Raw genomic sequence first — 14,827 nt, 5'->3', positions numbered from 1 at the left:
TGACTTCAAACCACATAATGATGCTGCTCTGAAGGGGACGTCCTCATTTCTGGTCCGGGTATTATCGCTGCGCCTTTACTAAATAGTTTCTATCAAATCAGTTTTCCTTCATAAAAACTACTGGAGCCAGTGAAGATGAATAATTTACATATGAAGCGAGTATTGCTTAAGTCCACTTCAGTTATCAGCCACTGTCTACCTAAGACCTTGAAAGAAGGCTTGTAGCGTGTTGTGACGATCTAACAGAGATCCCGTTCTGCCTAATATACTCCACGCAGGTTAGCCAAGTGAAACTCTCTAGGACCTCTGTGCCTTCGAGGAAAAAACAAAATATCAGCAAGTAAACTTCATGTTTTAATGCTGTATACGTACTGTTGAAGTAATTATTTAGTCAGTGCTCAAGGAGACTTATGCTTATATCCTTGGTGTAAGAAAAGGTTGATGCCACTTTAATGTCTGTATGCTGAATATTAAAACCAGGCCCAGACACTTTTTCTTCATGAACAAACTTTGTCTACAAGTACTTCTAAAGATGAACACGCTGTGTCTCATTTGTTGATCCCATACGAAGACAGAGGAATAAAAACAGCAATTTGTGGTTTTATAGACGTGTTATATTGCTTTATGCTGAGTTGATCAAGCTTTAAGACTCAGTAAGACACTGAATAAGTGAAGTGTTCAGCTTAACACAACTGTTTCTAGTCCAAACACGAATTAGTTAGTTGGCTGACAGAAAATTAATGGGCTAATGTTTTATTAGTTCATTAATCATGTACCTTTTTTTTTCCCTTTAAGGGTCTGATAAGCATCACCAATGTATGAATGTCCTGCTTTCTTTATTTTTTTATTTTTTGTTAATAAGCTGGTGGTTGAGCAAACAAGACAAGCAAGTATTGCTATTTATTTCTAATATCTTTAGGACTAAACATTTTACCAAAATTTGGCACGTAAACAAATAAACAAAAAACAATCCAATAATAATTGCAGCCTTCTTCCCTTCCACATTTATTGTTGGGTCTAACAGTTCCCTCCTACTGTAACTGGTCTAAAAATCACTGCACAGCAGGGCCCTCTGTGACGTATTCCCTCCTTGTAAATGTAATCACAACTCACAGCTACGCGTCACATACATATGGGTGAAGTTCACTGCTGTGTAGTGGTATTCTACGGCATGTGTGTGGGATGGGGAACAGCAGAGACGTGGTGACATAACCCAGATGCACTCACACATGTATACATATGCACACTTACACACCCCCACACACTTTATTTGGTAGCATGATTAATGATGGCATCTTTGAGAGTTTTGCCAAAGGTACAGAAAAACTATTACAGATTTTTTAATTCTCCTGATGGTTCGTTCGATGTCGCTATTATTACACGATTCATCTTTCTATCACTTCTTTGCTATTGGTGTCTTCCTCTCCCTTGTTCCTCTCTCTCTAATGTGATGAAGAAGTCAGAGCCCTCTTGTGGATACTGTAACAAATCCAGCATTTCAACAATCAGCATGGCTAACTGAGTCATCCGGTGATCCCATCAAACATTTCTCCTCATTCGCACTTCTGATGCTGCTTTGTTTTGTTTTCATTCGCAGGGTCTGTATAATTGTAGATGAGCTGTGTAATTCTTTTAAGTGTCTGTCAGCACAGAAGTACTAAAACACAGTACACACAGTCATACAGAATGCGAATGTTAATGAGATTGTGCTTTAGGCCTGGAGAGGGCATTTGTGGCCTTTCAGCCTACATTTAGAAACAACATCAAGGACACACATTTACATAAACACACATGCACACATATTTGTGACTAGACAGATGAGTCTGCCCACTTTTTCTGTTACCTACAGTAGTGGTAAGGTTGTATAAAAGCCCACATGCATATACACAGATTCATAAAATGCGTGCAGCTGCAGGCCCATCAACAAGTCACAGCAGGGTGGGCTTCACATAACATTGCCCCAGGTTTAGATCCAGTACACACAATCAGGCCGAAATCATAAATTTCCATCTATGGCAGATTAATTATTTAATAGTCCAACATGTTCAGTCGCCGTGCTCACGTAGATCAGAATATTAATATAAATTTAGGTCACATTTGTATTCTGGTGCTGTGTGATTATGCAGAGCGGCCAGCGTGATGATTCAGGGCAATCTCACTGTGCTGACATCGAAGTAGTATCAGTAGTGAATAAGAGGGATCCTCCTTTTCTTTGTTGTGCAGATTTTTGGGACAGACTGATGTCTTTCTCAAGCGCAGGCTGCAATTTATTCTCTTTCGTTGCCTTTATTTTTATTTTATTTTCTATTTTTTTTGGGTGGGGTGGGAGTCTGTTGCATGATGAGGTAGGAAGAAGCCAGAGAAACTCCCCTACATGGGAACACGCAGTGAAAAAATGGAGAAGCTACTATACTATACAGTATATTATACATTTACACTTATTTACATATAGTATGTAGATAGAATACACAGTATTCTATTGTAATTTTAAAACATATATGTCAAACTCTTAGCCTAAAGTTTCTGCCCAAAATAGGGAAACAAACCTGGACATATATACCACCTCCACACAGCAAAACAATTCATTTTGCCCCCCTCATTCAGAGAGAAGATTTTCTGGCACGCCATTTTAAGTGTGCAGTCATTCAGCTGTAGTGACACAGCGTCAGCGCCGCAGGGCCGACCCATACCCTCACCGTTCTATTAACGATGCTGTCGGTAATTGAAAATAAATTGAAAGTCGTGCGTCCTCTAATGAACGTTTCCTTAGTTTATAAAATATTCCACAAGTGGAAGATTCCAGCGTATGCTTGTTGTCTTTCTTTTTTCTTTTTACCTTCCTTCTCCATTAGTCTCCTTTCATGTTTTTCACTCTTTTTATATTTTTTACCTTTCCTGTTCTACCCCCAAAACATTTTAATATTAATGGTTACATTGAGCAGCTGGATCCTATTTGAAACAGTGAATTATTTAAAACTACTAATCTTGTGGTGAAGAAAACATTAGGTCGTGTTGTCCTTGTAGACATATTTTAATTGTTTTGTCCGTTGAGGTTAGTGATGGTCCATGTTGCACAGTCAAAGTGTGAAAGACTTAAGCACCTTGGACAGCATGTCTCCTACCTATGGTAATATTGCAGATTAGATCACTGATGTTAAAAAGACAAACTAAATCAGTTACTCAAAAAACAAATTTAAACCTCTGTGCTGTCCCAACTGATATTCAGGTTTATGTAATTATTGCATTGCTAAATTCCTCTGTCACTCCCTCCTCGGCACAGGGGTGAAGGCGGTCTTCTCCGGCCATTACCACCGAAACGCTGGCGGTTGCCACGGCGGCCTGGACATGGTTGTGAGCTCTGCCATTGGTTGCCAGCTCGGTGACGACACCCATGGTGTCAGGGTGGTAGTGGTGACTGCAGACAGCGTCATCCATCGCTACCACAGCCTGGAGCAGCTGAGGACTCAAGGCATAGACGAGGACCTTAGGAAACTTTTACAGGCCTGATGGATGATGACTTGTCAACATAAACAAGCTGGGGTTTTTAATGCATCTCTTTCTTTTTATGTCCGATTTTTAAGCCCTTATTGTCAGAGGCGCACAGCAAGATTATTTTAGATTGGTGCATGAGTCAACCCAAGAAATATCAGAAGTAAGGAATACTGAAGTTGAAATCTTCAAACATCTTGCACATTCATTAGGAAAAAAAGAAATTAAAGATTTATATTCCGGCCTCTGCTGTATGTTTGACCTGAAATAATAAAGAAGAGTGAATTTCATTTGATAAAAATTAGACCACATGCCATCCAAACTTTATAAAGTGTACAGAGTCTTATGGTAAAATGAAATTGAGTTGTTTTGCTGCCTCGACTGAGTGCTTCCCCAGGATTATCTCATGGCAGAATGGATGTTATTATCTTAGCTTCCGCTGGCCTTAAAGAGATACACAAAAATCATTGAATGTGTTCTAAACTGAAAATGCAACTGAAAAGTTGCATTTTAGTTAATAACTATCAGTATGAGATTGCAACTTCCGACCTACTACACTGCCCTTTTAAAATGTAATTATTTTTTGTACTTTCCAGTGATGTTTTACATCATCATTTATTATATATTGAGAGATTATTTTTAACCAATTAATTGAAAAAAACTTTTTTTTTTTGAATAAAGCTTATTTCAGAGTTATAAATCATGTCTTTTAGTCTTGGTTGATTAAACAACAATGCCGTGGTTGATGCCTGTGCCAGTGTATAAAACCGATCTCCATTGGTAGATAAATTTTTGATCATCAGTCCCTGTCACCATTAACTTCTACAGCAAATAACTTAATTTCCTGTGACTGCTTTGCAGTTAGTCAGCAGGAGGATGTCACACAGCTCTGATATAGTGTTTAGATAGTGAGAGTAAACAGTGTGGCCAGTGTTGTAGCTACTGGAGAGAAATGGGACCAGAATTATTTACAAAATAGGTTTTGATTTAATGACAATCTCAAGGACTATACCTTTATTGTTGTGGGTTCTTTTTTCCTAGGAAAAGTGTGGTGAAGCGTACTTGTGCCCATATGATCATTAAGGTTGTTTTGGTCTCCAGTAGAAAGCCCCTCATCTGACATATGAGATCAAATTAGGTTACTTAATTTCCAATAAATTACTCTGTAGCAGTTCCAGTATCCATTCGGTTTCTCCCTGTAAGTGCTTTATGAAAGCATACATCAAATTGACTGTGGTTCTTGTCATGTTTCTGTTCGCAAAGTATTTTTTCTTTGGATTATGTGTACAATCATTCAAGCTAAGTTTAGGCTGTATCTTATCGCATTTAAAACACGGCACCAGTTTCATCTGCGCTTTTAGAAGAGACTTGCAGTAAACTGTGCACATAAGAGCTCATTAAAATCAAATGAATCAAGTGTGGCTGTGTTGTTAAACAGCAATCGTAAGGTCTGGTGTCAGGCTGATAAGACACTGAGACTGATTTGATCTGTTGGTGATTAATGGTGGAAGAAACTCAGTATTTGATTGGCTGTTTAGTCACAATCCAAACGGCCTAACAGTTTTACAGCCTACTAGCTGAACTTCAGTTCCCAATTGTCTTTACAGTGGACATTTCTGAAACAAAATGACTTTCTCTGTGAGCTCTTAATGATTCTACTCGATTACACTTTCCACACACACGCACAGACTCTCACACTTACCCTGACTGACTGGGAATGTAAGAGGGTTGTCATGGCAACCCTTTAGCAACACATCTGTGTGTCTGTGTGCGTCTCAGAGAGATGCGCGACTGTTGGAGAGCAAATGTATGTACTTCCAGTCTGTGTGTGTGGTGCGTTTGGAACTGTACTGTAGGTGATTTTCCATCAGCGACGCCATCGCTGACCTCATTTCACACTGACGGATTCTGTCTCTCTTCCAAAAACTCAGCATGTGATGGAGGGAGAAGAGGGCGTCTGAGAGGAATGGATAATGAGTGTGATGTGTGAAAGACAACTCAGTCCATCTCCTTCATTTCCTGTCTGAGAAGGAACCTTATGTCCTTATCTATTTTTATATCCTCATGGTAGCTGAGCTCAATCAAATTGGTCCTTATCGGTTTCTGTGTGAGTCTGTGCGTGTGAATTTGTTTTAGAGCATATTTGCACTATGAATTCATGGGAGCATGACACACTTGTTGAATTCTTGATAAATTTGAATTCTAATGAATGACCATGACTGTGACATTATTGGTTGTACTTTTACAATAAATCTTGATTTTATCTAATTATTTCAGGGTGTGTTTGTTGCTCCTTCTTCATACTTTTAAAGCTTGACCTGCCTGTCATCATTTTCTACTAAAAGGTCGCAAGAACAAGAGGAAACTGGTATAGTGTGAAAACCTATTGGACATCATACTTGGAAATCAACACATATTGAACTAAACTGTTCGTGGTCACCAACCTGTTGCTCTTTGATACATACTCAAGGCAAAGCTAGATCAGCAGTTAAGCCAGGTTTAATTCAGTAACCCAGACTTATTTTCAAGAAAGTTTGGTACATAATTAATGTTTTTGAGTGATGATGTCATGAGTTATATAATTAGTGAATAACCATGCTCTACTTTAAGACTGAAAGAGATTCACAGGAGACATAGTGTTGCATGTTTTCTGTGTTTATTTAGGATGAACATGGTTAAAAGGAAATTTGATGTGGCGCTGAGTTTCAAAATAGGTTATTTGTGTCATGTCTGTTCACGTTTAACTGAGTCATGACACATTTGAACACAAAGTAGGGCAGTCAGGTTAATGTTAGGTCACCTTAATCACCTTCCTAAGCTGTGTGTGGGCCCCCTGAGGAGGTGCAACAGTGTCTCAACCTCTGTTATTACCATAGCATGGTTACACTCAATATAAATGTGATAAAAGACAATAGAATTAAGGAAAATCTACTTTGCCACATCATCACCGTTTCCTCTTATTTTGAATGTCAGTAAAATAGCATCTAGACAACACAAATCTGTATTTAAACACAGCATCCAGCCAGTGGAAAGATATATTTAAACTGCATTTTGTACCAAATAGCTTTAAAAGCACTTGTACAAACACAACAGATTAAGAACTTGTATTTCCAGTAAATGCTAATACTTACGCACTATGAAGACAGAAATTTCACATTGCTCACACAGGACTTGAACACTGACAACATGAGTCAACAAAGCTCAGTGCTGCTCTACAACAGGCTGCAGAAGTTCCCTTTTGTCACTGACTCGTTTTCACTCTCAGTATTTCATATTTAATATGTGCTGCTTCCTAATTGTAAACTGAGGTGATCTGATATTCGAAAGACGTTTCCTCATAAACAAGCGGTTCTTAATCCAGAATTCAATTAGTCTGATGACATTAGCTCCAATTTATTTTATCTGGATCCATAAATCCCCACTTTTCTCAGCGAACAGAATGAATTGCCATCGAATCAACAATTTTCCAATGCATACTGATCAAATTTGATCAAGGCCCCGTCTCTGTGTTTCAGGTTGTTTTAGTATTCATGTGACACAGTTTCTGTTTAGCCTCATCAAAAGCAGAAACATCTCTGCCTCTAAAAATAAATGGCCTCCTCAATTCTGTTGGCTAAATGGATCATGATGACTCCAACATGTATTTATTATTTCTAAAAAAATCTTGTTTGACCATTATTGCACAGAAAGCACATACTGTAAATCTGGGGATGTATCATCAGCTTTGCAAAACAAACAACAAAACCAGATGATGCAAACAGTATTATTGGCTCTGGATAAGATGTGGCATTTTAACAGAAACAGAAACCCGCAAGTCTAAATCTAATCCAATCCATGCATGCTGCATATTATATTCATATTTTCTCTACTCTCTGTGTGTTAAATTAGAGATTAGCTGACTCCAGCACAGCCCAGGGGGAGTGAGCAGGTGGGGATGGCTTGTTCGTGGACTCTGCAGTCGAACAAATAACTGTAATTGGACACAACAGTGGAGATTGAATGCAGGTCTGACTGCTGGCGACACATAATTCATTCACAAACCCCACAATATTTCAAATTATTCCGATCAAAAACTCAGGTCTCTGTATTGTAAGCGTTTGTATAAATCACCATCCAGTCATTTTTTTTTTTTTTTGAAAAAACATGAAAGCTCATTTTTGAGATACCAAGCAAATTGTTGAAATGGCACAAAACTAAAAATGTCCTCACAAGATGGCAGCTGTCTCAAGGGCAGCGATGTGGCCTTTGCTCTCTGCTCCGTTCCTCCAGGAGATTTCTTTGACTGTGGCAGATGAAAGCTAGTTCCTGTTTATTGATCCAAATTGTTGTCACTGCACATGCATTCATGTACAGATAGACACACTACACACACACATAAAGTCACACAAGCCTCCACAGCACTTTCATTAGCTGCTGGGGTGTAAAATCCAAAACCCTGATGCTTTTCCTCGGTGTTTTTTCTCACACGAGAGCTCACTTCAAGCACATGTGGGCTCGGGTCATAGGTCGGCTGCTTTTGAACAAACACAAGAGGCTTATGTGCAGCTTGATGGCATGAGGGGGATGTTAACATTCCAGAAGTGAGCTGAGTAAACCATCAGAGACACAAACAGAAGCTTATTTTATGTTCGCCTGAGTGTTTTGGCTTCTAAAAGAGACCAAGAATTAATAATTACACGGTGGAAAGACGAGAGCTATAATCAGATCTTCCTGGGTCCATAACTTAAGATTGTATATGAGGAAATGTGCGAGGCATCCTGGAGGCGAAGCAGACAGTTTATAAAACCAAAGGAGCACAGTAACACTTATACAGGGTTGATCAACGTTTTCAAACCCAAGTAATGACAACTGAGGCAGTTAAATTACATGCTCCGTGAGTTAGGACTCCGCTCCCTATTGGTGGAATAAAGAAAGTCATTTCACAAAGAAAAAAATGTCTTGTGCAATGTAATGCCTGAGGACTTAAATCCACTTTTGTTGAGTTCTCTCAAATGACTTCATGCTGGGGTCCGGGAGACTTCGCTGTAAATGGGGAGATTTGTGCGGTAAACAATGGCACCACTAAGAGCTTTATCAGAATCATAACCAAACTTACAGTTGCTTTCTAAATGGATTTGGGTCCTCATGGCATAATTTCTGATAACTCTATGATAATACTATCAGCAAGGATGCACTTGAATTCAATGTCTGGTCAGCAACAATTCTAAATTCAACAAATCAAATCTGCATGTATCAAGTCGAAGGATCACGACATAGACAGGACTACGGGGGGGCCTTAGGCAAAGAAGCCCAATAAGGACCCCCAAACCCACCCCCATTGTTGTTTTCCTTTTTTTTCTCATTTAAGTTTTTTGTTTGTTGTGACCAGAAAGGTTTTGGTACTGTGTTAATAATGACACCTAAGGCGAAACATATGAACGTTACTGCCCTGACAACCAGTATCAATCTGTCCTGTGGTACATAGCCCTGAGACGTCCTAAGCCCTAAGGACGTCCCACTTCTTTTACCTGCGCTGTAACCGTCAGTGAGCTCTCTACAGGGGACCTGCAGTGTCTTTGGTAATCTGAGGCGTCTCCATGGGTTTGTCACTGCCACTTGTGAATTTCCCACATTACATGTATTTGGTTTCAGTATTTAGTTTTTGATTAAGTGATATAGCAGTTAGTTAGCAGCTTTAAAGGGCTTGGAAAAAAATTAAAGTTCAATGTTATTTTTAAAGCAATTTGTCAGAATTTATGTGTTTAAGAAGATATGTGATATGATAGAAAGCATCAGACCTTGTGCTGAGATTTTTCCAAGATTGCAATGAATTATAAATCCAAAGAAAGTCCTACTCGTAAATGCCACAAAGAGCTTAAATTATCCAGAATGTAGTAAATACCGGTGCTATCAGTGTGAAACACAGAAGTACATGTACAATACGCACACGCATTCGGCCAGGCTCCAGTACCACCACCCCTTCGTCACTCCACACGGTCCACAGGTGTTGGGGCGATGCAAATGAAAGTTGGCGTATCCATTCATTTCCTGACGTCAGGGTGCCGCCCCTCCTGGCAGTGAGCCCGCTGACAGCGCGAGCCATCTGGGCAGCAGAGAGCCGGCGACAGGCCCATCCATCGTTGTGCCCTGCCCCGTGGGCCTGTAGCCAGCGAGACAGACTGGCAGAGCTGGCGGGGATAAGCGCTCCTTGCTCACTCGCCAAGCTGGAGCAGTGTTTTGATGATTCTAGCATTCAGTGGGGTCAAAAATGTGCATGATTAACTTTATTTAATGCAACGGGTTGGTTTGAGTCACATAGTCTGACTCGTCACAGATGTATCCCAACTGTTGCATTAAGGTCAATATTATTCTTTCCTACTGTCACACAAATATCTATACGTTTGCCAGCGCTCCTTTTCAGATGATATTAAGCTGCTGTGTGGACTGATTCCCAAAAAGACGTCCGCTTTTCTTGTACATCTCCATCACACTCAACAATCACTGCAATAAATGACTGGAGGAAGACACTGCTGTTGGAGTGGTGAAGCAGAAATCTTAACAAAAATACTGTATGACGATCAAAATGCCCTTTGGCTACATTATCATGGTCCACAGAGAAGTGCATGCACATAACTTAATGACTTATATCCACTGGACAATGATTGGAAGGTGGAGAATGGATGTGATGAGGAAATTGTCGTCATGCTTCCTTTTGTCTTTAGCTAGAATGTCTCTATTGAAACAGTCCAGAGGCCTTTCTTAATATGAACTGTGTTCAAGCATCAATTTCATAAATATCCAGCCTCCTAAAGTGTTTTTGCGCAAGACATTAGACCTGTCCACATTCAAAGGAGGTGTCCTGCAGCCAGACAGCAGACACAATGTTTTACTTCTTTTTACCTTTGAACTAATTCCCCCCTAAATCAGTCAGCTTCCAGCTTGTAAGTCTGGCTCTGAGATATCTATTTTTTCCTCATGCTTGGTTCATAAAATTTCAAAACATAAGCAGTTTTACAGAAATGATGTGTCTAAGTAGTAAGACATTTACAGTCTCCAGCCATACTGCTCTGCTGAAATCTTGAGCTGATAAAGTGGTGGATGTGTTTTTTTTTTGTTTTGTTTTTTTTTTGTTCACTTAGTCAGATATGGAACAGAAGGCTCTCTGTGACATTTACCCACAATACTGTTCTTCACACCACCACCAACTGGACTCCCACTCTCTCAAAGTGAAGATAGAAGATTGTTTCAACAGTTTGTTTGGACATAGAACACAACCTCCCCAACAACCAGCCACCTGCTGACTAAATATGGCTGAATGCTGTTATTTACCAGCGCACAGGATGTGAATGTAGTGGCTGTGAAGCGTAGAGAGACAGGAGTGGTTCATGAGGACAACAAGGAGCACCTGTGCCCACCTACCTACACGGCACTCTGTGTGTTTGTTTCATTGCTTCTGTGCACAAATAAAAGCTATGTTTGAGGAATTGGCCAGGAAAACATTGATGCTGCACTGTATCAATATAAATTGAGAGATTGCAGCATATTGAAGACCGAGATAAACATCCTGAAATATTTTGTTTCCATAAAACATCGCTTCTGATTTATAGATCCAACACAGTCTGTTAATTTAGATTTTTAGAATGTTATTTTTGTTCACAACCCTTGAACAGAACCCTGAACATTTGTTCGACCACTTTGGTCCAGACCAAATACAACAGCTACATTTAGTACAGACACTTATGTTCCCCAGAGGATGTGCTCGGCAACTTCTACCCTATGCCGACTTTTGAATTTTTCCCTGGCGTCACCGTATGATGAAGGTTTCAAGAGTTATAAATTACCATGACGTTTGGTACAGACATTTATTTCCCCTTGTGGATTACTTGTAAAATCTTTAGTATTAACCCAACTTTTTCCTCACTGTGATCATCAAGGAACTTAATGTCCAATATTATTTATGTCTAAAAATATTTTTTTAAAAAAGCATTTCCTCTCACATGCATTTGTAGAGTTTATTAGAAAATCTCACTGTGCTAACGCAGTACACGTACATGGTGAAAAGACTAAACAATGGGTGTATCAGGAGAGTTGCATACTGTGCCACATTTTAAAAATACACTTGCATATTGAGGCACTAAGACAACCATAACACCGACATGGACCTTAAGGCTCCACATACACGACAGATGCTGGCAAATGTCCATTTTAACTCCATCAATTTAAATCTATCAATGTAACAGATACACACACACGGACACACACTATAAGGTCAGGTAAGGTTCTAACTTCTGCCTTTCTGTCAGGGTTTCCTCTCAAAGTCTTAGCTCGCTGTAGCACATGACGGCCCATGTGCATGCCATTACTGTGGGTTTCGACACTAATGGAGCCATTTCACCAAGCAATAAACTGTGAGGGAACATTAGCACCCGAGATGCAGGCTAACAACATACTAAACTGATGGGTGCTGATGTGCTGCTCATTGCTGAAAAGTGCCTCCAGGGTGAGACAACGTGAGGTGAGTCAACAATCGTCCTATAAAATAAAATTCCTCAGTTTCTCAGGGAAGGGTAAAAAAAAAAAGAAGAAAAAAGGTTTAATGTGTGTATATGAACCTCAGTCAATTTTAACCCATACAAAAGAAAGAAATCAACAGGAACAACATGCAAAATGATGGGGATACACATAAACACTTGTTTAAATAACATACAGACACCAAAGACGTTTCAAATGTTATTTTTGTAAAAAGAATTCCTTTCACTCGACGTGGCTTTAAATAGCACAGAGGTATAAATAATTGAGATCTGGTTACGTTTTGGCAGCTGAACGTATTTGGTTAAGTTTAGAAAAATATTGTAAAGCATGAAACCAACTACAGTATGAGTCACCGTGAGACAGGGGTGCTGTGTCAAAGTTTTTCTTACTTCCAACTGTGCCACTTTCCAAACCTGGCCATTCAACATTCACACCCATTTCACAGAGCGGTTTGTCAGGTTTGCAGAGGTGAGAATGTAAGCACTCTCTCAAGCTCTTATTTTTTCCTGTCAGGTTGACAGACCTTTCATATGTACAAATGAGTGCAATGCTTGTAATAATCTGTTCCAGAAGTAGTTGTTAGAAAACGGTTTGCCTTCAGAGAGGGTACAATAACATATTATACATATTATTAACATTTTTAGGTTGCAGGATTATTTTCGTTAGAATAAGAGTCTAACTTTCCTGCAATATGCAGCTTTTGGGACTCAAGCCAGTGATAGAATGTAACATGAAGATCAGTGCATTTCAGTCTGCTCACATCTCACTCCACTACTCAGTCTTACTGTATGTATGGATGTATTAAAAAGAACAGGATACTGGATTTAAACATAGAGTAGCCCCTATTCAGTGGTCAGTGGTGCTTAAAAAAAAAAAGTTTATTTTTCCAGATTACTATAAATGTACCTACTCTGCAAGATTCTGTGTCTTTGAAATAAAATAATCCTACAACTCTTCTAGACATTCCAAATCGTGTTAGAATACTGCATGTAATGATTCAATTTGTAATGTCACTCAGAAAAATGTATTAGGGTCATACCAGAGTACTGTACTGTATGTAGTAACAAATACACAAACACAGACACCACTACCAAAGTACATTCTGGCACAAATATCTGTACAACCAAACATACACACACATCTAATTAACCACAATACTCATTAATTCAGTTATCTTTTCCCACATACATACAATCACCTTGGCTTTCATCCCCCCTTTAATTAGCTAAACCCCCTACTGTTATCTTAGTGTTTGGATTATGTGGAAATATGAAGGAATGCTAATATTTTAAATCCTCCTTTTCCTTTGACTTACTGTGTCAGATACTTAACAGATGTCTGGCTGTTACAGGAAGAATGTATGACCCCGTTAACATATGATCCATCTCAGGTGATCAAATCACATGTTGAAAGTGACAAATATAAGAGGCAACAACCACCGAGGTGCATTGTGATCAGATCACTCAAAGCAATTTCCGAAGTAGCTTAATGTAAACGCTGATGCGTCCCCATGGCAGGAAACTATGTCATCACGCCAGACATGGTTGTTTTAGTAGGAGCAATTCAGACCATGTGAAGAGATAGTCATCTTTTAAAATTCGCTAGAAGTTAACAACTTTTCTATACGTTAGTGTTTGCAGACTGTTCATCCTGCTTATTGGCTCCCGCTGACCATTTTCATCTCAAGCTCCATGTTCTGCCAAATTGAATAAAGTTCAGCTAATAGCTATAACTGATGTTGTTAATCCATCACTTTTGTCTGCAACCAGCAACTCTAGTTTAAATCGGCAATCTACTGCAAGTCTTTAGATAAACATTAATATTAATTAGTTAACCTGCTGAGCATGATTCCACAATCATGAATAAAATTCATGTATATATTAAATTCCAGTATAAAATCTGTGAATTGTTGCAACACTCCCTGTAGTTAAGCCCCAGTAACTCTCACTATATATAGATATAGATGAAATTAAGTGAGATACATACACCCACACAGGTCCTCTCAGTTTTTCTGGCTGATTAAACCTGGGTTCAGATATTTTGAGAAGCATGTTTAGTTGCTAGACTCCACATATACTAATACACACATACCTTGTCCCAGAGCTTTTATAGGGCAGTTATTTAATATGTAATAGCAGCAGAAGTTCACGTGTAACTAACAACATTAGTTGTTGTTAACCACGAAGGTCTATTGAGATCTGTTGACGTTACCAGGTGCATGTGTCCTTCTTTAGCTACAGTATTACATATCAAACTGCCTTTCCTGACAAGAGTGTCCTGTAATTAAAGTAATCAGGAAGAGTGGGAGATCAGGCACAATTCATATGAGTCCACACAGTCCTAATTAGAGGTCCAATTAGAAAAAGGGAAAACACCTGTAGTAATTGCACCATGTCGCCTATTAGTATTTGTTGAGACACTAAAAATCAAGACTAAACATTCATTTGAAGGGTGTTTGTTGTAAAATAAAACCAAGACATTGGAGATGCTGCCAAAGCCTCCTGTGACACAGTCACTCTGAAATATGGGGGCAAAAATGGAAGAGGCTCTGTTTCAGCTTATTCCTGTTTACTTGCTTGTTTTAATAGAGTCAGTAATATAGTTTAGTACTTACAAGGCATCTTCTTCTACTTCTTCTTATTGTTGTTGTTGTTGCTGATACAGTAGGTATCTTGCATATGCAATATTGTGAAATATTTTGAAGCTCTTTTACTATAAGCGCATACATGTATGTTTAGCTTAAAAAATGTAAAACCAAAAACATTGCCAAAGTCATATGGTAAAGTTTCATATGTTTTGATATAAGTAAATATGTAAGTTTTTCTTT

The 14,827-nt window shown here is 39.0% G+C and overlaps 1 protein-coding gene across 2 annotated transcripts in view; it reads left to right on the top strand.

Annotated features, from left to right (window-relative positions):
• cpped1 (calcineurin-like phosphoesterase domain containing 1) overlaps positions 1-5,760 on the top strand; it is a 37,376-nt gene extending 31,616 nt beyond the window's left edge. For both annotated transcript variants that reach the window (XM_067488405.1, XM_067488404.1), the window contains one exon: positions 3,281-5,760. In XM_067488405.1, the coding sequence (XP_067344506.1) occupies positions 3,281-3,507 (227 nt within the window). In that variant the 3' untranslated portion in view covers positions 3,508-5,760. The remainder of the gene's footprint in view (positions 1-3,280) is intronic.
• Positions 5,761-14,827: the final 9,067 nt, after the last annotated feature.

The sequence above is a fragment of the Channa argus genome, chromosome 20, assembly GCF_033026475.1.
Source record: "Channa argus isolate prfri chromosome 20, Channa argus male v1.0, whole genome shotgun sequence".
Taxonomy (NCBI): domain Eukaryota; kingdom Metazoa; phylum Chordata; class Actinopteri; order Anabantiformes; family Channidae; genus Channa; species Channa argus.
This window is presented reverse-complemented; position numbering and strand designations above follow the sequence as displayed.